This window comes from Chlamydotis macqueenii, chromosome 3, assembly GCF_036417535.1.
Source record: "Chlamydotis macqueenii isolate bChlMac1 chromosome 3, bChlMac1.mat, whole genome shotgun sequence".
Lineage (NCBI taxonomy): Eukaryota > Metazoa > Chordata > Aves > Otidiformes > Otididae > Chlamydotis > Chlamydotis macqueenii.
This window is the reverse complement of record NC_141558.1, coordinates 74,289,826-74,315,175: the sequence shown is the minus strand read 5'-3', so window position 1 is coordinate 74,315,175 and position 25,350 is coordinate 74,289,826. Positions and strand designations below refer to the sequence as shown.

The following is a 25,350-nucleotide window of genomic DNA, read 5'->3' as shown; positions in this document are numbered from 1 at the left end:
TTTGAGTAACAGTTTATACTGGACTAATAAGAGTAAGAAACACTACTACAGAAGTCACAGTCTAATAAAGAAATGCAATCATGGAAATTTTACAGCTCATCAGGCAATTCTAAAAATCTCAGAAAACTAAAAGCTGGGTGAAAATTACTTGGCTACATCACATCTCTACAAATTGGCTCATCATATCTCCACTGTGGGGTCTTTAAGGAGTTCGTGTTTTGGGACTACATGCAGGCTGGACTCCTGGGCCAAAGGCCTCCATTACACATCTAGCGTTCAGCTTCCCGAGGGGAGTCTACCCCATATTTATTTTCTCTTCTCAAATCTAAGCTTCCTTGAGAAACACTATGAGTTCTTTCACCCAACTCATAAAGACTGTATTTACACATCATAGCTCCTGTCAGTGCACACGCCTCCATTATCCAATGCAAATGCTGTCCTTCTGCTTCTCATCCCACTGCTGAGCAGCATTATGTCACCTGCTGGCAACAAACCTCCCTATTCCAAATTCAGGCAACACTGCAATGAGGTATAGAGAAGAAGTAAATATACAACTTTAACGTAGATGTGGACAAAGCTTTGGCTTAAAAGTCTTGTCTGATAAGCTGATTAACACCCTCATCAAAACACACTTTTTTTTTTAAAATAAAAAACACAAATGGAACCTTCTCAAAGTATTTATGTTTCTTACCCACTTGCTTCAGGAGGAAACCTTACAATGACCTTTCCCATCTCTGCACCAGGAAGTTCAACAAACTTCCCAACATCTGCTTTCTTTTCTGCTGCCTTAAAAATTAACAGAGACATAATTACAAATCGCATTAGCTGTATAATCAGGTATAAAACTAGATAATAGCTTCTGTACCATGGCCTCCTTTCAAACCAGACAACAAAAAGCTGCTGTATTGGACCCCAAATTAATCTCTTCAGAACTTTCACATTACTCGTAGTACATCAAAACAAGATTAATTCTGAAGTTTTAAGTTATTCTGTCTTCAAACTTGATCTAGGACTGAAAAGTCCGACAAAGTTGTTTAATTCATTCCACAGAAGAAAAGAGTTGCTAGCCAAGTTTTTTGTCTTAGTCTTCTTAACTTCCATGAGATTAACAAGTTCAATCAACCAAAGACTGCATTCTTTGCAGGTTTATCAGGATATCCAAATCCTCTTTAGGAAAAGCAAACAATACATCTAAAAAGCAGTGCTAATTAAGAAGTGTCATTTTTACATGATTCTGTTTAAGCACTGGACTACACTCCTCATGCCTTTCTAAATATGAAAGTGACAGCTTTATCTTCAAACAAGAGTTTACAAAAATTTAACTTACTGTACAATTGATTCCTTTTAACTTTTCATTCTCTAACTTAAAAAAAAAAATATTATATTGTATTCACACAAATAAAACTACTCTCTCCAGAAGATCTGAGTAAATCTTACCATTTTAACCTTTGGTGTACCAGAAGCCCACTTGGCTCTTACTGACTGAAAAGCAGGCTGTACCTCAAGAAAGCCATACCATCGCTTTGCATGGATAGGAGCTTTATTTTGCTGTAATTGCTCTTGCCATATGTTACTATCTGTTAGAAAACAAATAATTTTTCAAGCTATTAAGTTATAAAAATGGAACAATTACTAACAGCAATTCTTAAGACTAAAAAAAGACTATGATTTTAAAAAAATCTACTTACGCTTTCTTCTGAAAAGACGTTTAGTCATGGGGACATAAGTCATTCTAAAACAAATTAAATAAACAAACTCCCTCCAAACTCAAAACATACTGCCTTCTTTCCTGGATTAATCAAAGCAGAAGGCGGAGGGAACAGGAGACCATACACTTTTCTTTGTATCACCGACCTCAAAATTAATAACAACTTCTTTTTCAAAACAGAAATACAAGATATCCCTCCAGTGTGTCTGCATTTGATGTTTTCTAAGATTTATCAGAAGTGAAGCCTATATCCACACAACCCTTTATTTCTGAGGGGCTGTAATCCCACAAATTAATTTTCAAGGAATACAACTTCACTACAAAGATTCTGAGGGGGAAAGGAGAGAAAAAAAAAAAACCAACAACAAAAAAACCAAACCAAACTAGCACACTCCCTTTAGATTTCTCTCAAGAGCAGCGACTTTGAAAAAATAGCAAAAGATGTTAGCTTTTGCACACGCCAAAGCAGTATGCACAGTAGCATACAGTCTGGCATACAGCTAAGAGTTGCTACTATCATCCACAAAAAAGGAAATTTGAGGACTGCTGGTACACACCGATTGCAAGTCAATGAAAGCAAGAATACATACTGATACCTTTTAGCACAGCCCAGACACACAGGTCTGCGAGACTCAGAGAGTTTCCGACCAAGTACGTTCTTAGAGACAGACAGTGGTTGAGCTCTTGGACTGCTGAAAGAAACTGGCTGACAGCAGATAACTTTGTAGCACTGAACTCCAGCCAATGGTCAATCTAGTTTTAAAGGACAAAAGACACTCAAAATTACCAATTATAATATACAATCCATTTAAGAGTAGAACATAAAATATTAGCGTTAAATATATTGGACAATAAATCATATGCTTAAAGAATGTTTAAAATACAATATACTGAAACATTCACCCAGAACTATACTAAATGATTAAATTTTATTTTTTCCTTCAGGATATATTCAAACTGCTGAAAATGCTGACTTTACTGAAGCTACTCCCACCACTAAAAATAATCAGCAGTTCTTATTTATCACACCCAGCATATAACAATAGTCATTATCCTTTAACTATTAGACACCACATTTATGACCTATTTGATCTTCCTAGTAGTGCTACTGTATAAGTATACTATTTTCCCCTCAGTCTCCCTTCTCTGCCTCATCTCCTTTCAGATTTGAAGAAATCAAATCTCTCCCCCATCTCATTTCCCTCCCCCTTCTCCTGCAAAAGTCTTCTCCCATAAAAGGAAATATATCTCGGTACATAAATTAAAAAAAAATTAAGAATCAGGCCCTTAGTTAATAATGCAGCGCTGTCTATAAATTGAATCCCTTAATCCTGTAAGAGACTAAGTGTCTCTTCTAGTCCTTTGTCCCTACTTCATATGCAAGGGTTCTGTAAACGACATCAGGAATTCTTCCAATATTCAAGTCAACGTGGCAGGCACAGATGTAATTACACTACTACAGAACTCAGTTCAGTTATTCGCAGTTATGCTCCAAAACATTTGCACCACAAATGCAGCTGTCACTGTGCTTCTCAAAGTACAACTTCATTTTTTAAAGTTGCAGAGGTGAAAAGAAGGATTTTAACAGAAATACCAATCTTTAAAGTGTGTTTACATAAAACTGGGCTCAGGGTTTTGTCCATCATACAGAGCAAAAACTACTTCAGTATTGCAATGTCACACAGTTTCTTGGTGTTACACTGGAGCCAAGGAAAGTGAAGAGGGAAAACCGCAGATACTACCTTCCAACCTGAATCATCTTGTGAACCGTTATGTTAGGAGTTGCTATTGAAGGGGTGGGAAATGGTAACCCTTTCAATGCTTGGATTTATGATTCTTCTTTATAAGAAGGAACAAGCTCAAGAAAACAAAACCCTCAGCATCCCACATAGCTGGAACCTCAGTCTAACAATAAAATGCAGAATAACAGACATGAGTTCCTAAAAACACCCCAACTTTGATCACAGGTGGAAAGAGGGAAAGAGGGAAAGAGGGATGATTCCTTCTCACCTCAGTGTGTTCTAACAGATTCAAACCATATAACCCAGCAGAAGCAGAAACTCGAGCCAGATAACGAGCTATTGAATTCACATCAGTAAATGAAACATGCCTGAAAAAAAGAAAGAGGCAAAATAAAGGTATATTAAATTACCACCTCCAGTTCAATTTTAATTGTACACACATAGTTGAAACATGTGTAAAGCATAAACAAAATAATTTCTGGTTAAACCAACAGGTATCAGATCACCAGAATTTAAAATAAATAAATAAATAAATCTAGCGAAAGAACATATTAGCCCTTGCTTTTCTTTCACCAGACGGAACAAACATGTTTCTAAACATGAAACAATTTTGTTTAGACACAGAAATGAAGAAAATAAAACTCTGACTATTGTTTCAAAGCATAAAACTCTCTCTCCACATCTGACAGAATGCATAACTTGAGCTATGTACTTTCCAGAATATAAGGAGCTAAATTAACATTTGTTTTCTTTTCTTTTCATATAAGAAGGATGACTTTGAAGAGGATTCCTAGAGAATCTACAAAGGAATCAAGATGTCTCCACCATGGTTATAATGGCTAGCATCAGAGGAAAAAACCTGTTCATTTGTTACTCATTTTACTCAATTCACACTTCACAGAGACTATCCCCTGTTGAACAAACTTGGCTGCCTGTATTTCTGTTCTTCACCCAGCCTTCTCCAGATATAAGACTAACTTGAATTTGTTTTTCGCATTCTGCTGTTGAGAATTCTCAAAAGATCTAGAGGTGAAAGGCTCTCTAAATAACATCCTTCTTTCTGTGTTTTAATCTCCCTTTTCCATCTTACATACAGTATTACAAAAAGCTGCATATTGTCAGAAATGTAGCTTCAAATTCATCTAAGATAAATGTGAAAATTTTCATTAATATTTACTGAAGAGCTTTGGAAGAAAGCTGCATCACAACCATCAATTCTCCAGATAATGCTCATGTCCACAGTCCCACATAGGTGTAGATTACGAAATTAAGAGCTCCAATTGCTTCTAAACAAGCATTGACATCAACAAAAAGAGCTCCTGTAAGTGTTCTGTTCCACTCAATTTAATATGGACTGAATGCTACACTTCAATTTGTCCAAACAAGGTTTCATTTCTGTTCCGCAACTGTTCTGCACTTGTTACACCTACTGTGTCCTTTATAAAATTAAAGAATTTTTAATAGCCCTCAAAAAGCCTTGCACAAATCAATGAAAGTTCTGAAAATGAAATAGAAGACTTCTTGATACATTAACAATTATGAGTTCCATTTTTAGTACAAATGGATCAGCCAGTCTCATTAGGTTAACTGCACTAAAACCTAGGGAACATAGTTCATTTGTAGTTTTTCTTTTGTTTCTGGCTTCTCAAGCTTCTAGGATCCAGTATACAGAAGATCCACAAAATATAAATAAAAGCAAAAGCCACAGTAGAGGGGTTAACATACGCAAAGTATGTCCTACCATAATTTCGCACTATCAGATGCTAATGAAGCTTTTTCAAACTGAGAAAAACAAAACCTTTTAACATATCTGCAGAAAGTCTGTGAAATGTGTTTTTATTGTTTTCACTAGTTCACACTAAAACAAATATCCTTGATTACTCCAGCAAAACAAAAAAAAAATATAAAATGTGATGTTACTCTGAGTAAAAATCTTACTTGTGCTTAAAAAGTTGTTTATTTTATTTATGAAAAAAAAAAAGATTCACTTCCATCCAAAAAAGTGCTAATTGGTCTCCTTTCTCTGAAAAAGTTACAAATCATTAAGGCTGCTCTTTGCAGCTAGTGCCTGCTAACACCAGGCGTAAGGAAGAATAATCAGGGACGATGTAATGTTACAGGGAAAGAGTAAGTCTCTCTTGAAAGTGACATGAAATGCTGTGTAATTAAATATCAGGGTAAATATTCAGGAAGTAGAAGACAAGATGGAAGAAGGAAAAAAAAACCACAACAAACCACAAAACAAAACTCAGAGAATCTCCAATTGTAATAATCATTACCTGAATTGATTTGTAAAAAGCATTGCAGAATGGCTCTGTGCAGAGGTTAGATATACCTGCCTAAGAGAAACACTGCTCTGAAGTATGCGTGTGCCCACAACATGAAACAGAAAAGCTGTACTGCAGTTTGTTATCTGGTAATATGCAGGTATACTAAAACGCTCCACAAAGCCATGAGCATTTTGCAGAGTGGTTTGTTTAGGAGCTACTACCACATGAAGTTTTGTAGCTAAAATAACCTTTAAAATAAAATTCACCATCTCAAATCAGTGATAAACTTTTCAGCTCTCTAGCTAGCAGCTAAGTTTCAGCTAGTGATCTGAAAAGTTTGTTACATTTTAACTGCACTTCAAAATATAACCTTGAAAAATAGCAAATAAAATGTTCTCTCTTGCTCAAGTCAAGTCATTAGAACTAATGGTTTCCTGAAAAAAAAAAAAAAAAACCAAAGTCTGAAATACCCCAGGTGAATTTCAAGTCATGCCAAAATAAGATAGCTTCAGCAGAATTGATGCCATGAAATCCATTTACCAAAAGCATTAGTCGAGATATGAGTTGAGCTGATGCTTTGCAAGCTACAGATACACTTTTAACAGACTTTAAAATAATCAATTTTTTAAATTATTGTAGAACTGAGCAAGAGAAAATTAATGCAATATTGAGGGCTGGAATAACTTCTTAAACATAATCCAATCCAAGAGACATGAGGACACTAACACACAAAAAATTCCATCTGACAGAACCATAATTCTAGATATTATCCATACACGGCCAAAGTGCAGAAGAGCTTTTGCTTTACGTTTCCAACAATTTCCATTACACCTAGAACCTGCCACATTTCTCTTGCTTCAATTCAAAAATCACAAATTCACTAGGCACAGCAAAAGACAATACGTAAAATCAGAGACTACAGTAAGGAAAGGACTCATATCTCAGTTCAAGTCTAACATTGTAAACAGAAAGCAATATTTGCAACCTGTAAGGCAATCACTGTGATTGAAGATTGTGAATCATTATGGGCTTTGATTTTTTGCAGAAATACATACATAGTGACAAGCTCTTTCCCTAAGGTTAGACAACACTGGAAAAGCTCAGTCGGTGTTAATTTATGAGGATCAAGTCGGGATCTCCACAACACAACATAAAAATACTATGTTGGGTTTTTTAACCATTCTATGTACATGCAGGAATATCAATTTACGATGCGTCAGTGGCTTTAACAGCATCTTCTACTGAAACAGCTCACAAAACGCAAGTTTGTCAGTGTGTCCATGAACAATAGATTTTTTTCCCACATTCTTTCAAAAAACAATCAGTATTCAAAAACTACACTTATAATCATTAATTCCAAACTTACCATAGTGCTAAAATATTTTAAGTTAGGAATGTAATCTTCATGAGTCAAAAAATGCATCTTACTGTAGATATTAGACATCAGAAATTTCCAGTGATATGTCAGTGGTATTTAAGATATCAGGATATCTCCTCTTGATATATCCAGGTATCCTACCCAATATGGAATCTAACATGACAATGCATCTTCCCAAAACTAACAGCATTAATTCTGCATTTCTGATATACATATGATCCAACTCAGATCATAAAAACCACCTTCCCATCCCAAACTTGAAAATATTTATCCCAATTGCAGAGTATTTTTAGAAGGATAGACAATAGATTTCTAAAAAAATTTCCAACATTCTTTCTACACAATGCAGATGCATACACTGCATAGCACGGCACAGTTAATTAACTTTTCTGAGATAACATCATGCCTTCACTTAAATGCAGCAGTGAGCCCAAAATAACGCCATATAAACCTTTAAAATTCATTCCACCACATATGTATAAGTCCAAGGAATCTTGTGTATGAGTCTTGCCTTGCTTTGGATAATCCATTGCACCTCAAAAAGGCAAATATCTAAAGAATAAAGAGATTAGTACAGCATAAACTATTAGATATAAGTGCACGTAAATACTAATACCAGAGATCTTTCCATAAAGATCAAGTTTAGAATGTATTGTAAATGCTTTGTCTGTGCTACAAATAGACATCAGTAAGGCAGTGATGAATAAAATTGTATTAGTCTTTTCCTCCTACCTGAAAAGGTTACTGTCAATGTTACAACCATGTGATTTTTAAAACTGCTGACCCAGAGCTAGAAGAAGAGATGCAAAGTCACTTACTCGGACACACGGAGGATGGTTTCTTTCCCTTCTTCCACTGAAATTTCAACATCATTCTTCACATGCTCCACCGTCAGCAAAGCTCCTTTAAAAAACAAGATTCAAAAATACTGAACTTTCTTCCAGGAAAGATATCTTTCATAGTAGCAGCAAAACAATTACATTTCTTATCCAACAGGACCAGGTGACTGGACTGGCTCCTTCAAGTGAGATGGCCCAGGGAAGAAATCAATGTTCAATCTCATATGCAAGAGGCTTCTTATTCTTGGCAATCCTTACAGCTTCAAATTGATACTGTCTACCACAGAGCAACCCGCAGTGAGCTCAGCAAGTGTTGGTAGCAATACATTTTGCTTCCTACGGGTATTGTAAAAATTAGTCCTGTCCCTCAATATATGTAGAGAACACAATCAAATTGCTTTTAATCATTGAAGAGTATAGGAATATACTCCATCCCAGCTGTGACATATACATCAAAGGAGATGAATGACTGAATATACCAGTACTTTTTGAGACTATTTTTAACCTGATTTATTGTTTATTAAAAGATTAGCCAGTCAAAACCAAGAAACTCTATCCACGTAAAAGTGCAGGAAGCTTATACAGGGTTTTCAGAGTAAGCAGTTCACCCGTGACAGTAAAGGATGGCCTCTAAAAATAAAAGACTTATTGAAGTTTTTAGGCTACATCATCAAATGGAAGACAGCTCTGCCCATATTCAAAGTGGCTTGATGCAAACCTGCTCTGATCTCAATGCTCTAAAGCATGACACAGTAGTTCAAACAAAGCACCAAGCTAACTTGGCTCTATTTCGGGATTGGCTCTGGTCCAGATTCAGCCTGCTGAGCGTAAGTAGAGAAGCTTGTCTTCTGCTTTGCTCAGAAGCAAAGCTTTTGCATAGGCAAATACTACTTAAATGAAACTAGCCAAAGGACTATACTCTATGTCTTGAAAGGTATCTAACCTGTTACAGTCTTCATAGCGTGCCCTGCACTTTATCTTCCCTAGAACAACGCACAGACTACCCAAGGCAGATGATGTTGTAAGCTATTAATACACTGGCCTACATACAAAGCACTGGAGCTAGGAATTCCCTAGCTCTCACCTCTGCACAGCTGCAAACCTTTCTTGTGGCAATAAGCTTTTATCAACAGTAAGTCAAAGTTCTTCTTCCCATTCCTCAGTTATCCATCTGAGAAAGTCAGGATGACATTGCTTATGCAATATGTTTGTAAGACCTGTAAGTATTTTAATAACATGCAAGGAAATGCTTTCAGAATGACAAGTATTATGCACACCAAGCTGTGTAATTAATACTAATGACATTAAAAGCTACTACACTTTTCCCAGTGCACAGCCATGATGAATAGTACAAAGTAGGAAAAAGTGCAATGAGTGCACTTGTCTTCTTGATACAAATGTTTACCAAAATGTTGCATCTGTAATATGTAATATTTCTGACATAATTAGTAATCTCTTCAATTAAATCTCTAGTGCCACTCACCATCTATCAAAAGAAAAAAAAATCCTCCAAAGCCCCTAAGCCCATGTTAATTATAGCTCGTATTGCATCATATCTTTTCTAGCAAATCAGCATAAGTATCTGGAGAAATGATATTTAAAACTGATATTGTTATATCTTAAATTAGTGGTCATGCAAGATGGATTCAACTCTGAAATACATTTGGGAATGAAAAAAAAATCAATAAGCTAAGATGAAGAATGGGAAGAAAACGTATTCTGAATAGTTGTACCAAAATAGAGAAATGGTATGGAACACGCATAAAAGGCTGTTCCCGTATGGCAGAAAGTGTAAGGAAGGAGGTTCTCATATTTTTAAAGGCAAAATAACATCGAAGGACGGTGAGCAACTGAAAAAGTAAGATTTTGCAGCTGAATTTTGAACCAGCTCCCCTGACAAGATGAATTTTAACAGCGGATTAGAACTGACAACGAAAGATGCCAACACTTAGTCAGAGCTCACAAACAAGCAACCTGAATTAGGGCTGCCTTGAAAACTTGCCCTCACCGTGCTAAGTCACTCGAAGGGTCTACCTATGACTCAGTTTCTTTAGCGTAAACCACGCTGGCTGCCGGCAGCTGTCACCACTGCCCAAACAGCCGCCTGAAAAGCCACCAGCCCTGCCCGATCCCCGCGGACCAGGGCCGGGCAGGCGTGGCAGAGCTGGGGCCCTGCGGAGCTCGACACGCGACCGGCGCCTCCTCTGCCCCTCAAGCGCCAGCGGGACGCTGCGGGGGCCGGTCCCCGGCGGCGACGTGGCCCCCTCGGCCGGCGCCGGCCTGTCCGCCGGGCACCGGCCCCGCCGTCCCCCCCCCCGGCGAGAAGGGGTTCTCCCCGGGGACCCGCCGGCCGCCTCACCCGCCCCGGGCCGCAGAGAGAAGGGCGGACACAGACACGGGGCCTCCCCCCGCGCCAGGGCGACCGGCGCGCGGCGCCGCGTGATGCAACGCGGCGGCCACGCGCCCCGCGCACGGCCCGGCAGGCGGGCGGTGAAGGGGCGGCCGGGCTCCCCGAGGGCGCGGGGACGGGGAGGAAATGAAGATCAGGCCCGCACTTACCGAGCGGGGGGCTCCCCGCGTTGACGGTGAGGATCAGCGCCGCCATCCCGACCGTCACCGCCAGCACCGCGCCGGAACCAAAGGAGAAGGTGGGGCGGGGCGCTCGGCGGCGCCAGCTCGGCAAGCGCCAGCTCCGCAGGCCCCGCCCCCGGTCACGCCCGCCAGCGCGGGGCGGGGCCGGGCCGCGGCTCGTCACGTCCGGCGGCGGCGGCGGCGGCGGCTGCTGGGCTCCGAGCGGGTCGTGGCGTTGTAGCCAGCGGCCGAGGGGGCGGTGAGGTTGGAGCCGGACAGAAGGTGCCCGCGCTGGGTGAAGCCTTGGGGAGAACGCGGTGGTGGGACGGGCGCTCGGTGGGGGCTGCCCAGCCTCTCAGCGGGAGCTGTGCCTGGTGCCGCCGCGTCGCCGATCTTCCCCGGAGCTGCAAAACCTCCTGAGCTGGGTGTCTGGCAGCAGCCGCAGAGGTGGCTTCGGTCCATTACCTGTATGTAACGATACAAACAAATCAAACAGTGCAGCATACACCGACACCCTTGAGCGCAGTGGTTTAACCCATCTGTGTCCGCAGAGCGTTACTTGTTACATTCTTCGCAAACCCGCAGGTTTTTGCCCTGGGTCAAACCAGACTTGGAATGAATTACAAAAATGCTGCGTCAGCAGTTTTTGCAGGCGACAGACTCGGTTCACATTGTTGCAAGGACAATGCAGTGTCACTGTGGTGTGTGCAGTGTGTTTTGTTTTTTTTTTTTTTTCCCTCCCAGTCTATTTTAATAGATGGTACTATAGCACCTAATTTGCTAGCAGAGAAACTATGAAATGCTTGATTGGTAGACCGGTGCTGCTTTGTGCAGTGGTATGGCCAGAGCATGACTGCACCTTACGTGCTGGCTTTTATCCTTGATTCGTGCTGCTAGATTTTATCTCGGCTTTTCTTGACATTTTCCTGTGCTAGCAGTTTCACGGTTTCTGTAAGCATGGCAGGTGGTTCCACACATAAGCGTCTTTACACATCAGGTAGAAGCTGGTGTAAGCCATGTGTGTGGTACTCCCATTGAGGTAACTGTAAATGAACAGAGAGATAAATTACAGCAGAATAAGGAAGGGGCTTATGCTGAGGAAATTTTCGAACTCACAGCAAGTTTCACGTGCAAATAAGGATATAGAGACATAGATGAAGATTACTAACATGGGGTTCTGTATTTTAATGATTACATGGAAAGACTTACTAAGGCAGGCTTTGTGTTGTCTAAGTTGTTCTATATTTTATCCTAATGTGTTTTGCAAATTTACATGCAGATTTTGATGTGAATACTAAAGCATGCATATCCAAGAATCTTGCAGAAGATAAAGGTGAAAATTATGTATAATTGAGGCAGTGAAATTAGATCAATCTTTTACTTGCTACATGATTCAAACTTCAGTCGCAATCAATATGTGGAATGGTTAAACTTATAATGGGTCAAAACATGAAGAAGACTCTAAATAAGCAGGCTGAATCTGTCTTGCATGCTCTGACTAGTCATGCACTTGAGGAAGGAGAAGAAAGGTAGGCCATAGATGAAAGGATTAGAAGCATGCATTGTTCCTATATATGCAGCTTTAATCCAGTGTCCTGATTAAATTACGGACTGGCTGCTGATGATAGAATGAGGGAAGTAATAATCTTGCTAATGTATCTGTAAACGTTATGATAAGCTGACCTCACTAAGGAAAGAGCTTCCTTAGATCCTTTTCCGTGTGCGCAAACGGAGAGACTGGGAACACTTTAGCAAGAGTTACCATTGTCTTATGGTGTCAAGATGTTCCTGCTTGCTGGAAATACAGCCAGCTTTAAACCGATGAAGTCATACAGATGTTACCCTACTATGAGGAAAGCATCTAATCTAAGGACTCTCAGTAAATTAGAATTGTTAAATACCTTGTGTGATGATAGGAGAAAGAAGTAACCTGAACACACTGTTGAAAACTGAATTTTGAAATTTTCTTCTGTGTGGAAAACATAGGTTTTTATATCTTGAAGTTCAGTGCTAGCTTAAAGGTGGTTTGAGTGGACCAAGAGTGTAGTTATTTGGAGGACTGTGAGCAAGGAAGTGAGAATCGGTGCAGTGCAACTTGCAGGCTACTTTGCTATTCATAGTGTCAGCAAAGGTCAAGGCAAAAAAAAAAATCATGCTGGGAGAGTTTAGGCTTTCTGTCTTTATGTAAGCAAGCAGCCAAATTCAGGCACCCTCCCAGACACCTCAAGCTTGAGAACCTGACATGTGCCACCCTTCTATCCACATAGAGAACAAAAAGAAAAGCACAACTATGTGTGGTCCATTGAAACTGCCTCATGGCATGCCTCAGTCTGTGTCACATTGCTAGGGAGAGAGGCCTTAAGACTCCTTAATTTCAGAGCAAGGAACTTGGGTCACAAAATATGGAGAAAACTAAGTACATAGGGGCCCCACTAGTTCAAGACACTCCAGAATCCTAAATTCAGCTTGAAGAGACTTCATCTGTTTTGGCTAAGGTTGCCAATTTTAGCTAGTCATATGTAATCACTACTTGTTCTCTTTTGCGTTCAAGTGGACTGAACAGTTTAATCCTGCTTTCCTGACCCCCATGCCTATGGGAAAGCTGACTGAAACAGGCTCTCCAATGTTTAAGTTCATTTTAAGTGATCTTATCCCCTGCTCTCTCCCCTCCCCTAACATGTCTATGTTCTACAGGAGAGGAAAGTGGTAGCGTCAGGTTCCTCAACTCTTGGGACTGTTGGAAAGGCACCTGGACTTTGTTTCTCTCAAAATTTGGACAGGAAAAATTTCAAGTTCTAACATTTCTGTTGTCCTCCTATATGACAAAGTGATTTAGGATGCCCAAAGCTCTCCAAGACCGAGGTGGCATAAACCCCGACAGAGGCATTTCAGATCATCAGAGGTGCTGGGAGCTCCTCCCTCTGTTGCCGTTTCTTTGGGTTCGGCTTAACTGAGGTGTCCTGAACCCTGCATTATTAACACTTCACTGATCGTCAATGGATCCAATGATACAGGAACCTCTATTTGCGATGTCGGGGGCGCAGCTGGACTGTGTCCTGGCTACTGCAAAATTCAAGACAAACCAACTCACCACAAAGAGTAATCTCAACCATCCCAAAACTGAGTGCAGATAAAAAAAAAATTCAAAGATTCACTTCTAAGAATCAAAACTGTCAACTTTATAATAAATTGGCTAATCCATCCAGGCAAATTCTTATTGCCTTTGTATTTAACACAATAAACCCTTGTTGACTACATACAACAAAAAACATTGAGCAAGATCACGTAAATGACTTAACATGCTTTTGTGCACTGAGTATCAAGACAATTTTTGGACTGTAGTGTTATGATTAGCAGTATATTAAGCACAATCATGAATAATGAACACTCCCAAAGAATATGGAAAACAACTATTGAAGAAATGCAACTGTTTTGATGTTGTCTGCTAAACATAGCAAAACAATCTGATTCAACATATACCTAGATTCTGTATGTAATTTTGAAATTATTCAACACCTTAGTGTAAGAATTCAGTTCAGATTCTGTAAAACAAGATTTTGGGCTCAGTTATCTTCTTTCTTCTTCTTCAAGCTCACTTCCTCAGTCTTCCAAGCCAAGTGAAGACACTTTACTGCTTTAAGGCACAAGAGATTGTTTAACAGTGTTAGGAATACGACTGGCATAATAGTCATAATTTCTCAAAGTGGCAAGGACCCCAGCTGAATTCATGTGTTTCACTTCCTTGTTATACTGAAATGAATTTCCATGGATATCAGTTATCTTGCCTGCAAAAAAAAAAAAAAAAGAAAAGAAAAAATTTCCAGCAAACTTGAGTTGAAGAGAGATAATCTATTTTATTAGTATAAGTGATATAACTAAAAAAAACAGACAGTTTTTGGCCTACACGTCTTGTCTTCAGATGTGAAATATCTTTGCTCCCAGTTTAAGTGCAACAGATTTTACTGACTGAAATCAAATAACTAATGGTTTTATTTTCTTTCAGCAATACTTAAATGCCTTGTGTTTCAGGAAAAGGAAACCAACACCTTTCTCACATGGATTAATTAAAATGCTGTCTGAGTACTTTTTACACTGGCCATTGACAAGGAAAAATCCTCTGTTCAAGTAAAAGGGTAAGTCCATACAACAAACTAACATAATATAGAAATACCCCATCTGGTTTTAAATGACCTTCTAGAAATCACTTAGCAAGAGCAACACAGATCTTTATGCAAGCTAATTTAACCACGAGATACCTACATAACAAGGAAGCTAAATACAGCACTGTGCTGCCCCAGATTGGTTGGGTTTTTGTGCCTGAGCTAACCTGTTTAAAGCTATCCCAGTTATCACCAGTAGACACTGAGAGGAGCTCAATAATGTCACTATGAAGCCTGTTATCCTTACTTGACAGCCTTTAGGAGGATCCAGCCCTGCAATTTTAGCATATGGTGATAAAAGGTCTACCTACATGAACAGCAAAAGTAGTATAATAATACTTATAACTCAAATTATTGTCAGTGAGACTTTTCGTAACTCCTCTAATCCCTTATCCCCTGGAAAGGTGAAGTGGCTTATGTTGGCTGAGACCACTGATTTTACTGAATTACATGAATGACTCAATTCTGGAGTTTGTACACCTGAGGAACAACTGCATGATTTAGCCTATTTTTTGTTGTTTTCAAGAATTCAGTGTCCACACACTACATAATATGTTACTAATAATAAACTACTATATCCAGTTAGTAGGATAGTGATTTTACTGTGAAATAGTAGCCAGCAGGAAAAAAAAAAAGCCATTTGTTTTGAAAATACTAAAATTAATATACCCAAAATTTTGGAATTTTGCTTTTTTTAACAGTTATTAGTCCAGGGAAAAACAGATCATATTATGCTTTCTAGAGCATAAATTTGCCTTTTCTTTGGAGTTACTGTTAGTTTCAGAGAGCTCAAAGCTCCTAGTGAATCGTGACTATTTAAAAATACACACATATTGTAATTTTTCTTTCCAAAGACATTTTTGGAAATTCTTTTTTTTTTTTTTTTTTATAAAGAGCATAAATAACTTTAAATTGATCCAGTTTCACTTATCTTGGAATTTTCAACGCTATTAACTTACCTCCCACAGCATGCAGAATAGCTTCAGGTGCACATGTATCCCATTTCTTGCACCCAGGACTGGCAAATACATAAGCAGATGCTTTGCCTTCTATAAGTTGAATGATCTGTTATGAATAGAGAGTGGCAATCATTGCACAGGATCGAGGCATTTAGAAATGGGTGAAAATAACACCAGAAAACAGGAATTAGATCCGTTTATTCTGTGCACTTAATGGTCAGAAAAGGAACACCAGCCATTTCCTTTCTGATATTACAAGAAATTATATTAAGATTTAGAAAGCTATACTGTATTAATGTTCTGAATGATCTATTTTTGATTCTTATAAATGCACTCTATAAAATGAAAATCTGCTTTTAGTTTCAGAAACAAGAATTCCCATCTTCTGCTAAAGAAAGTACTAGAAAAATAAAGTGGAAACTATCTCTGTGTTGTCTTGGGCCTTGCACATGTTGGAGAAAAGAGATTGGAGGGTCTGTTTTTGACAGCCATGATGAAACTAAGCTTTAAAAACTTAGCAAATAAGTATTCTCTGTATGCAGAGAAGTTTTGCGAAAGAAGTATCACTGTGTGCTTCTATCTGTATCCTTTCGTATGTGCTCCTAGATAGTTGGACAAAAACTGTATTAACATGAACAGGAGGAAATGGCTAATAACTGTGATTAAACTGAATTCCCACTTAGTAATTCTATCTTATAACTTTTTATTTTCTCCCCTAGAAGCAGAATACTGGGGAAGATGTACCTCAGCCATGACCAGCACGGCCACTGGTACAAATATACCTGTACCAAATTCTCGCTACCTCACAGCAGACTGAATGCTAGGAAGAGAAATTGTGCTGGGGAAGGAAGAGAAAGTCTTCTATACATTCATGCAAGTAAGCAAATAATTTCTTTAAAAATTCTCTTTCCAAAGGTACCACTTCCCAGTAAAAACAAGAGACTTGCAGTTTTCATACCTTGTTTCCTGCTCCTCCAACTCTGATGACATGGTCCGGGTTCAAGGCACTGATGCAGTCATTTACCAGGGTACTGCTGTGAGAGCGGGTGGTAACAATGATGTGTTTCCCAGCAGGTGCTTCTGTGAGCTGAAATCCAAAGGCACCTAAGCCCAGGACTCCCCAGATTGTCCTGCCCAACACTGCATCAGCTCCTGCCTACAAAAAAGGTACACAGGTCCAGGTGACAGTTAATCATAGTGATCAGCACTTCAATCACAAATGGAACGAAGCACCTAGAGAGAACTTGGCATATTAGGGAGCATAATATTAATACTGGGTTATACATTTAAACAATGGCACTTAAAAAGAATTACTCTAGAGCTCAGAGTGAGAAATTGGCTCTTTTCCTCTAAGGCAATGACATCATTTATCCTCCTCTTATCTGTGACATTGTGGTGGTGCATTACATTTTGCCTTCAATGACTGACAAATCAGTATTTGTGTATTTCTGTACTTCAGGCACAATCTGTAATTGAAAATATCTTGTAATTTTAAATGTTTTGTCATACATATCACATAAAACATACAGAATCAGCTGATGATTTGCATTACATCAGCTCAAGAGCTTTTTCTTTAAATTCTAGTAAGTTTAATTAATCAGGCTGCATCATGAGCTTTTTTCCCCCCGTCACAGATAATAGTGAAATAATCTCCAGACATGAGTAAATGCCTGTGGCTTGGCCATCCTGAACCCTGGCCTGATACACTAACTCAGCTGTCAGTAACATGTACACTTAGCTTTTTTAGGGCTGCAGATTTATGGCAATTACCACACATCACAAGTGCACTTATCACATGGATTTACTAAAGAATTTCTAGCAAAGACACTGATCTGTACTTGTTTTACAGAATGTACTTTATATGCACTGTAGTAATATGTAATATGTACAGTATATATTACATATATACTGTATTCGTGTATTATATGAGCTTCAGGATTCAGTATGGCTGTTAGTAGCTCCCTGAGAGTCAGTTTCTGGAAACCAACATTCAAAATTGTATATATTGAATTAAAAAACCAACAACTCCACTATACACTGCTTTTCAGTTGAAAGTGTATTAACTAGAAGCAGCTTAGAAGTGACAGTTAGAAATCACCTAATGCTTTTTAAGCAAATAAATGCATTTAATACCTCGTAGTTGTAATATGGCTGGTTAATAACTCCTGCTATTGCTTTGCCTCCATAAGCAATTCCAATAAGAACTGTTACGTGGTCAAGGAGACCTGTACAGAAATAATATAAATGTAGTTATGCTTGAAAAAGAGAAAGTATATATATATACATAAAAATAAACCTTCAATAAAAGTCCACAAATTGATATGCAAGGTGGTATCTTAAAAATGCAAATGCTAATCAGGATTTTTGGGTGTAATAGGTTGGTTGATATATTTTTTTTTTGCCATTTAGCTTTAAGGTCTGCAAAAAAAAAAATGCCCCAGACAGAATTCTCCTAATAGAACTATGTTATAATTAACATATAATGAGAAAGAAGTTTAAAGATACAATTACATAGCAGTGTATGATGACATTCTTCTATAATTATGATGTGAATTCTTCAATGGCATTCAAAATAAGCAGTTTTTTGACAGCTGTACATCTCTTTCCCCGAAAAGGGGAAAAAAAAATCTGCCTAAAAGCTTTCACATTAATCAATTAAAAGATGCAGGAGGAGGCTAAAGTGAGGTTTCAGCATATTGTTTTTGGAGTTTTTTTCTTTTTTCTTTTCCCCTCATTTTAGGGTCTATTTCTATGGATACAAATTAGGCTTTGCTGAAAAGTTTCTCCCCATAACTGAAGAATTATTATTTATGTGTTATTTTGAAAGGGCTACAAATACAGCAGCAGTATTTGGTTGTTTGAAGAGGAGGATGTAAATATAATTGAGATATTCCAGTGTGAAGGGGAGATTTGGTCTCTCAGTTCAAAGTACATGCAAAATTGTAAATTTGACTAAATACTTACGACAATCTGCCAGCAATCTAAGCCAGCCCTTTGCTCCCTGAAATAATAAAAACTGGTGGGCACTCAGTAGCCCATCAGGAATATTCAGTACTGGTTAGAACTGAACTGAAAGATTAAAAAATTCCATAGAACTAAAAAAGTACAGAAACAACATCATCCTCATGAAACAAAATTGTACGTAACTTATATCATAAAACTATCTACATGTACATGCTACTTTATTACATTGCTATAATTTTTTGTGAATCAGCAGAATTAAAAGAGAAGCCAACCTTCAGTGTACTCCTTGGTTCCATCCAAAGGATCAACCCATATTACAAGCTTTAAAAACAACAACAAAAAAAAAGGAAAATTAACAAACTGTGTAAATTACCATCAAAGTATATATTTTACTTTAGTGTTTTTATTTCCTTATAGCAGTAAGGAAATAAAGAGATAAAAATTTTTAACATTATGATATAACTGAAGCCTACAGTAGTATTTTACACAAAAAAAAAAGCTTAAAACGGACTGGAACTTCTCAGCAAATATCTTAATAGAGGTATAAAGGCTTAAACTGAACATGGAAATGACATTACTTTCTTATGTCTAAAGTAGATTATTTCCAAATTAGTTTGAATCACAAGCTGTAAGAACCAAATTTCCATTTCCCATTGTTGCACACAGGGATATGCAGCATTTCCAGCTCTGGAGGTGTGATTCTCATGACTACATTTCAGTTTTCACACCAAAAAGAAAAACTAGCAACTCTGAAATAACCTTTTTTCTTAATACATTCTTAGCTAAAATCAGTAAGTACTTTAGAGAGTGTAAAATATGAAGACATATGTATAACATTGCCACATTACCTCTTCCTCTTTAATTCCTGTGTACTGAGCAGGACAAGTTTTCTTCAGTATTTCTTCACAGTGGCCATCTTCAATTAATTCCTCAGTTACCTCATCAGTGGGTAGTTCCTGACAAAAGGATTCTCAGAATTATTAGAAGAAGCTGCTGGACTCACCTCAATTTGTGTTAGAACTGTGGATTTGCTTGCAGCTTACTTGACATAGCTAATGCAATGGAAAGATGAAACGGGATAGAAATACTTTTTTTAAAAACAAACAAACAAACAGATTATTTCCTAAAACCTGCCAAAGTAAATTAAACTGAAAGTTACAGCAAGTTAAATTGTTAGTATGAAATAAACTAGGCACTTACTTCTTCTCCTATGATTGTCACCTTGGGAAACTTCCGTGCCAGGGAAGAACAAATGCTCATTTGTACCAGTCGGTCAGCTTTGGTCTGCAAATCATTGGCTCCAGTCTGTCAATGGATGGATAGGAATTTGTGTATTTCGAAACAATAACAGAACTGTACAATGGCCCATATGTCACACTGAATATCTCCTTTGTAATGAAAAATAAGTATAATTTTATAAATCATCAACCTAGTAAGTGATCTTCAGAGAGGCAGACTAAGAACTGAAAGAAACAGTTTCCCTGTACACCTCAGAGCTAAGATAGATTGGCATGATATTAGAACAATATTTAGATGCTATGTTCTTCTCATGCAAGGAAAAATATCTGAAAGGTGTTAGTAAAACGTGACTTAGAAGTCCAATTAATTTAGTTTGTTAAAAAAAAAAAAGGAAACAATTATGCTGTATAAACTTCTAAATAGCGAATGGTTCCTTAGTCTAACAGAGAAAGACCAAAGAAGGCCAGAAGCTAACCAGTGAAATTGAACTGGACAGTACCAGCCATATATTTTTTTTTTTACAGCAAAAATACTGGAGAGGAAACAGTGGATTTGGTGTCTCAAGAGGACAGGAAACAATGACTGAAAGCCTTCCCAAAAGATGCAGTGTAGCCAAACATATGTTGCCAGATGGGTTACAGAAATTTCTTCTTAAACATTAATAACCTGCTATATAGCGGAAGTGGGTAATCTAGTAATACTCTCTCACCTTCCTCTTCAGGTATCTAAAAATGGAGGAGCACTTTAGGTCCAGAGACAGAATCCCAGTAAGAAATACTTCTGTTAGGACTGGAATTAAGAAAGCCTGTTCATCCAAGGATTTGCATCTTAGTTGAATAAAACAAAAATTTTATTTTATCTGCTTATATCTTGTTTGGTGACAACATGAAAATTGTTTCATCCAGCTACAGAAATTAGCCATAGGAATATAATATTCCATTTAGAATCATGTTATGGGTTAATTTTTGCATGCTCAAAACCTAGTCTGTCCCTTATTCAATTGCCCATTTTTATTAAACATGGTATTTTTCTTTGAAATTTCCCTCTCATTCCCTAATAAATTTGGCTGAACGTGGTACAGAGTATAGACTCAGAAAGATCAAGTTCTTGCAGAGAATCTCCTTTGTTCCAGGACATCAACCTAATAAAACAGTATGAAGTAGTTCTTCAAAACAGTCATCAATAATGTAAGAGTGGCTGGATAAAATGTCTACCTACCAGTTGGGGAAAAAAGAAAAAAAAAAGAAGGAAAAAAAAAAGTAAAAATGCTACAAGGAGGAGCAATATAAATGGAGAGCTTAGAGCTGACTGAGGGAAAGAGAATTCTGGACATCAGTAGAGGAAGTAGAGGAGCTAGCTAAAAATTCATCTGTCCTTGAACTATTTTTCCTTATCTAGATAAATGAATGGGAGGTCAACGTGATGAGTGAGGTAAAAGGTGGAACATTGTCTTTCTAGCCTCTCTAAAGCTTTCAATAAGGCCAGCTGGAGAAGCAGCACTTTCTGTTCTTGTGCATCTCTTCCCTCCAGACTGTAAAGCAGAGGCATATACAGGTTCTCTCTCTTGCATTCTTCCTCTTTCTTCACCAGCCACCTTTGACAAGAAGCTTGCAGGAATTCCGAGATAGCTAGTCCCTCAAACAGGAACGTCTTATTTTGGTCATTGTTTTCAATCTAATTTTGTGTGTTTGTAATAGTCTTTTTTTTAAAAAAGTATATATAACCAGTCTTATTTAGAACCATTATCACCTGTTACTTTTGATCATTTTTTGTTATACTATATTTACAATTTTTTACTTAATTGGTTACAGAACTTATATGTGTTCATTTGCTAGTTTTATTATATTAGAAAATGATTGAGCAATGCATTTCTGATTTATTGGGAAATAATATTAACAGATCTGCATTTTTAAAAGTGAAACTGAATTAAACAGATAAAACCCAGCATTTAGTTACAGTTAAAATTACATTAACCTTGCTGGACTCTTAAAAAATAAGCTTAATGAAACTTGTTTATGAATTTAAAATTAACTGGTTAATCAAGGTACAGACATTGCTTCCTTTCTACCCCTGGATGCAAGTATTTTAAGGCTTTCTTGTACTGAACCTTCATTAGAAATACTCTTTAGAAATACTTGTCAATAGATACTTCTCCAGTGCTTTTTTAATCCTTTAATAAGGAATATTCCTTCTGTCAGAGAGGTGAGGACTGTACTTCCTTCCCCAGTTGCTGATCTTCAAAAATACCACTTTGACCTGTAACTAATTCAACATTAATAAGAGAAATTAAATTGGAACAAAGTAAAAGTAATACCTTCTCCACTATCCCCAGATCTCCTGCAGACATTATATTTCTAACAATTGTTGCAGCTTTTTCTGCAACAGAATATGCAGAGGCGACCACACGCATGAGTAGAGCTGGAGAAGCCATACTGAATGCTGAAACGACACAAAAAGCAAACTTGTACATTTCTCTCTTCAAGAGAAGACAAGAAGGAAAACATTTTATATAACATTGCAAACAAATACTGTTTAAGCTGAATAGGAAGAGGAAACTGGATTACTGCCAGTGAGTAAGAATGAAGTGAGCTTTGACTTTTCTAAAAAGAAAATTAACAAACACAGGGATATAAAGCTATTTAAGACAAGATTTTTCAAATATCCATGCTCCCTCTGACAGTAAACCTAGTTCTCCTATCTCCTAAAATAAAATCTGGTGTTAAACAAGAACAACAGCAGCAACTCTTTATTATAAACATTAAGAATAGGTGTACTCTACACACAGTATTCATTTTCTGTACATTTTGAACATAAGTTCATTTTTTCAGAACTGAACCTACAGAGCTGGTTTGTGCCCAGACTCAAGTAAAAGGCTACTGGACAGGATAAGAACAACTTTACTTACTATTTTTATTTCTTTAAATATAACATAGGCTTTTGTAGACGGCCTAATTGTGGACACAAAATAGGCTAATGAGATGCAGATACTGCAAACACCAGACTTGTATGCAAAAGTCTGTTCATCTAAATTTTACCATCCTTTCTGTATTTCCTCTCTTGGTTTCTTTAAGGAAACCTATTACTTCTTCCTTCCTCCCCTCAACACTGTATGTCCTGTCATTCTTGCTATTGTATTGTCTTCTACGTCTCTTCCCCACCACACATCAGTGCAATTCACTTATGCCTTCAGTTCCCTAACAGAATAACTATCACTCTTGCAAAAGGCTAGCAATCATACATTTCCTCCCAGCTTTTCTCTTCCTCAGGAAAAAGAAGTATTGATAACCATGCTGTATTCTTTAAAATGCAGTGCTAATTGCTTTTTATGTTTTCCTGTAATCTGTGTAGATTACATGCTTTTGGGGTTGGGCTCACATGATATACTTCCAAGTAAACACTTGAGCACAGAGCTAGAAAAAAAAAATAGAGAGGAACTCATTAATCACCACACAGAAGACAATATATTAGGCTTCTCTCACAATCAGTATTTGCAGCGATTACAGCAAGTATTGCATAAATGGCAATAAATTGTTATACAGTACCTTTCCTTTCTTGCTTCAGAAATCTACTCGATAAAGTACAATGTAATGAAGTGATAAGGCTAGCTACCGTAGATGATATTGATGTGACCCCAAGTTCGTGTCTGTTTACAGCAAAGGCAAACAGCAGTGTTAGAAGTATCAAAATCCCAAATTTAGCTGGTTTAAGAACTTTTTCAGCATTTTAGAAACACTGTAGGAGTATCTCTAAAGTCAGAAGATCTCTGAAGCTAAAAGAGTAGAGTGATTGTTTAAGTACATTCAAAAAGTGCAGCTGCTACTGTTAATTATTATATACTGGTCATGAATGGGAGCAAAGTGCTCTGGAGTCTTGTAAAATAGCCAAGGTCCATACCCAAAGCGCACACGCGGGCTATCTCGGACCGGTAACAAGGGTTGCAGAGGAAATTTTGTAAATGCTACCTGTGGCAAAAAGCAGCTCTCAAACAACTGAAAATCATAGAGCAAATATGTGTCACAACACATGGGAAGACAGATATTATTTTAAATATCTACCATCATATGAAACAAGTTAACAGGAAGGAAAATGGAATGTAGCTCATTCCACACTGAAAATACCTGGCATAGGAGCACTTCTGAGAGAGTAAAAAATTAGCATATTAGATGGAAAGTTTGGGCTAAAGAATTGAGCTCAGAAGAAGATAATTAAGATTTTATGCTCAGCTTCATATTCTTCATTTGACCTTTTACTGCACATTTCATTAATTCGTAAAATAAGGTTAAAACTTACTTGTTTTAAAGGCTGGATTTCTTTAATGTTTGCATAAAGTTTCAAAAGACTCAGAAAACAATACAGAAATACTTTCTTACATTCTTGAAACTTGACCCAAGGTGTTTCTTGGGCACATTTTTCTTGGACATTCTTAAGGCAAACAAATATACTTTCTTTCTGTAGTGAACCTATAACTGAAATCTCTAGGCAAACCTGAAAACTAAAATATTATTATGAAACATAGGATTTATTAAGAGAAACTGAAATGGGAGGTCCAGCACTCCCTCCTCCTCCATACAGAGTAACTAACGAATAAAGTGCAATGTATGTTATTGCTGCCAAAGGCGCCTTAATTTTTACAGGGCTGCATCTCCTGTGCGGCACGTTTTCCAGTGTGTTGGACCTTTCTGGTTAGAGAAGCGTGTGGGCTAGCTGGCCAGAAGTTTCTCATCTCTGTAACTTTTTGATCGCAAATTAACTGGTACGTTCTTTCTGATGAGGGTAATGTCTAATGTACACTTCCATGATATCTTCAGGAACATATTGCTTGCTTCGGAAAAACAAGTTAGACCCTTACAAAACTGTGCCGTTTATGAAGACTGCACAGCAACTACACCTCAATTTAAATTTCATATTATTTTCAAAACATACCTTGTCCTCCTCCGGAGACCATCCATCCTGTCTCCCAGCCTAGCAACCAAATTGTTGAATGCTCTCAGCCTGCTTTGACACCTACTAAAATAAAGGAGTTCTCCAGCTCCTGTTACGCATTTTACCTTTAAAAAGTGAAAGCCCACTGCGGGTCACTGCAGACTGCCAGCGGGAAAGGGCTGCGCTGCCTCAGCTCACCGAGGCGCTCTGAAGCCTTTTGAGTTTGTATAAAGAAAGAAAAAGAAAAAAAAAAAAAAAAAAGAAGAGGCCTGTTCCTGATTCTCTTCTAATTAGGATTCCCCGTGTGCACTGCCCGCCGTGCAGCCCAGACCCGCCGGTGCTCCTGAGCAGCGCTCTCCATGCCTTCGGTGGAGCGTTCCGCAGTGTAACACCGGTGCTGGTGGTGACGGGGAAGCTCCGGCTGCTGGCGCACAGCGAACTCACCGCCTCCGGCCGTGCCTTCCCCTCGGTCCCGGCAGCGTCCCTCGCACTCCCGCGACGAGCCGGGCTCCGCGCTCTCCGCCCGCCACCGTTGGCCAGCAGCCTGCGGGGCGCTCTGCGCTTCCCAGCAGCGCTTCCCGTCGGTCCCCGCGCCAG

General features: G+C 38.3%; 2 protein-coding genes and 1 long non-coding RNA gene across 10 annotated transcripts in view; 1 reads left to right on the top strand and 2 right to left on the bottom strand.

Annotated features, from left to right (window-relative positions):
- The window catches only part of EPRS1 (glutamyl-prolyl-tRNA synthetase 1), a 41,024-nt gene extending 30,461 nt beyond the window's left edge, over positions 1 to 10,563 (bottom strand). For all 4 annotated transcript variants that reach the window (XM_086744958.1, XM_086744960.1, XM_086744961.1 and 1 more), the window contains exons 1-6: positions 10,497 to 10,563; positions 7,917 to 8,001; positions 3,719 to 3,818; positions 2,305 to 2,461; positions 1,438 to 1,577; positions 692 to 786 (exon numbers count right to left, since the gene is read on the bottom strand). In XM_086744958.1, the coding sequence (XP_086601084.1) occupies positions 692 to 786; positions 1,438 to 1,577; positions 2,305 to 2,461; positions 3,719 to 3,818; positions 7,917 to 8,001; positions 10,497 to 10,542 (623 nt within the window). In that variant the 5' untranslated portion in view covers positions 10,543 to 10,563. The remainder of the gene's footprint in view (positions 1 to 691; positions 787 to 1,437; positions 1,578 to 2,304; positions 2,462 to 3,718; positions 3,819 to 7,916; positions 8,002 to 10,496) is intronic.
- A 330-nt stretch (positions 10,564 to 10,893) lies between these two features.
- LOC147601314 (uncharacterized) lies at positions 10,894 to 19,433 on the top strand. 2 transcript variants are annotated; one of them, XR_015258005.1, is made up of 5 exons: positions 10,894 to 10,975; positions 14,538 to 14,641; positions 16,347 to 16,504; positions 16,702 to 16,794; positions 19,258 to 19,433. It is a non-coding gene; the product is annotated as an uncharacterized LOC147601314 (long non-coding RNA). The 2 variants fall into 2 exon arrangements; XR_015258004.1 differs by having other exon boundaries at positions 16,699 to 16,794.
- Positions 10,894 to 25,343, bottom strand: BPNT1 (3'(2'), 5'-bisphosphate nucleotidase 1). Of its 4 annotated transcripts, XR_015258003.1 has the most exons (11): positions 24,754 to 25,184; positions 22,145 to 22,269; positions 19,792 to 19,896; positions 19,440 to 19,547; positions 18,864 to 18,912; positions 17,761 to 17,852; positions 16,586 to 16,783; positions 15,628 to 15,733; positions 14,025 to 14,293; positions 11,368 to 11,551; positions 10,894 to 10,973 (listed from the first exon to the last, which is right to left on the bottom strand). XR_015258003.1 is itself a non-coding variant. In XM_086743445.1 (9 exons), the coding sequence occupies exons 2-9, from the start codon at positions 22,259 to 22,261 to the stop codon at positions 14,145 to 14,147; spliced, it is 924 nt and encodes a 307-aa protein (XP_086599571.1). In that variant the 5' UTR covers positions 22,262 to 22,269; positions 25,198 to 25,343; the 3' UTR covers positions 13,664 to 14,144. The 4 variants fall into 4 exon arrangements, 2 of the variants coding, with proteins under 2 accessions (XP_086599571.1, XP_086599569.1); XR_015258002.1 differs by having other exon boundaries at positions 10,969 to 11,551; XM_086743445.1 differs by lacking the exons at positions 10,894 to 10,973; positions 11,368 to 11,551; positions 24,754 to 25,184 and adding an exon at positions 25,198 to 25,343 and having other exon boundaries at positions 13,664 to 14,293.
- Positions 25,344 to 25,350: the final 7 nt, after the last annotated feature.

Coding starts and splice junctions, on each gene's coding strand:
- BPNT1 (XM_086743443.1), bottom strand. CDS start 24,775: ATGGTCTCCGGAGGAGGACAAG. Junction 17,853..18,863: donor AACCAAGGAGTACACTGAAG/GTTGGCTTCTCT, acceptor ATTTCTGTACAG/GTCTCCTTGACCACGTAACA. Junction 16,784..17,760: donor AGCCATATTACAACTACGAG/GTATTAAATGCA, acceptor CCTTTTTTGTAG/GCAGGAGCTGATGCAGTGTT.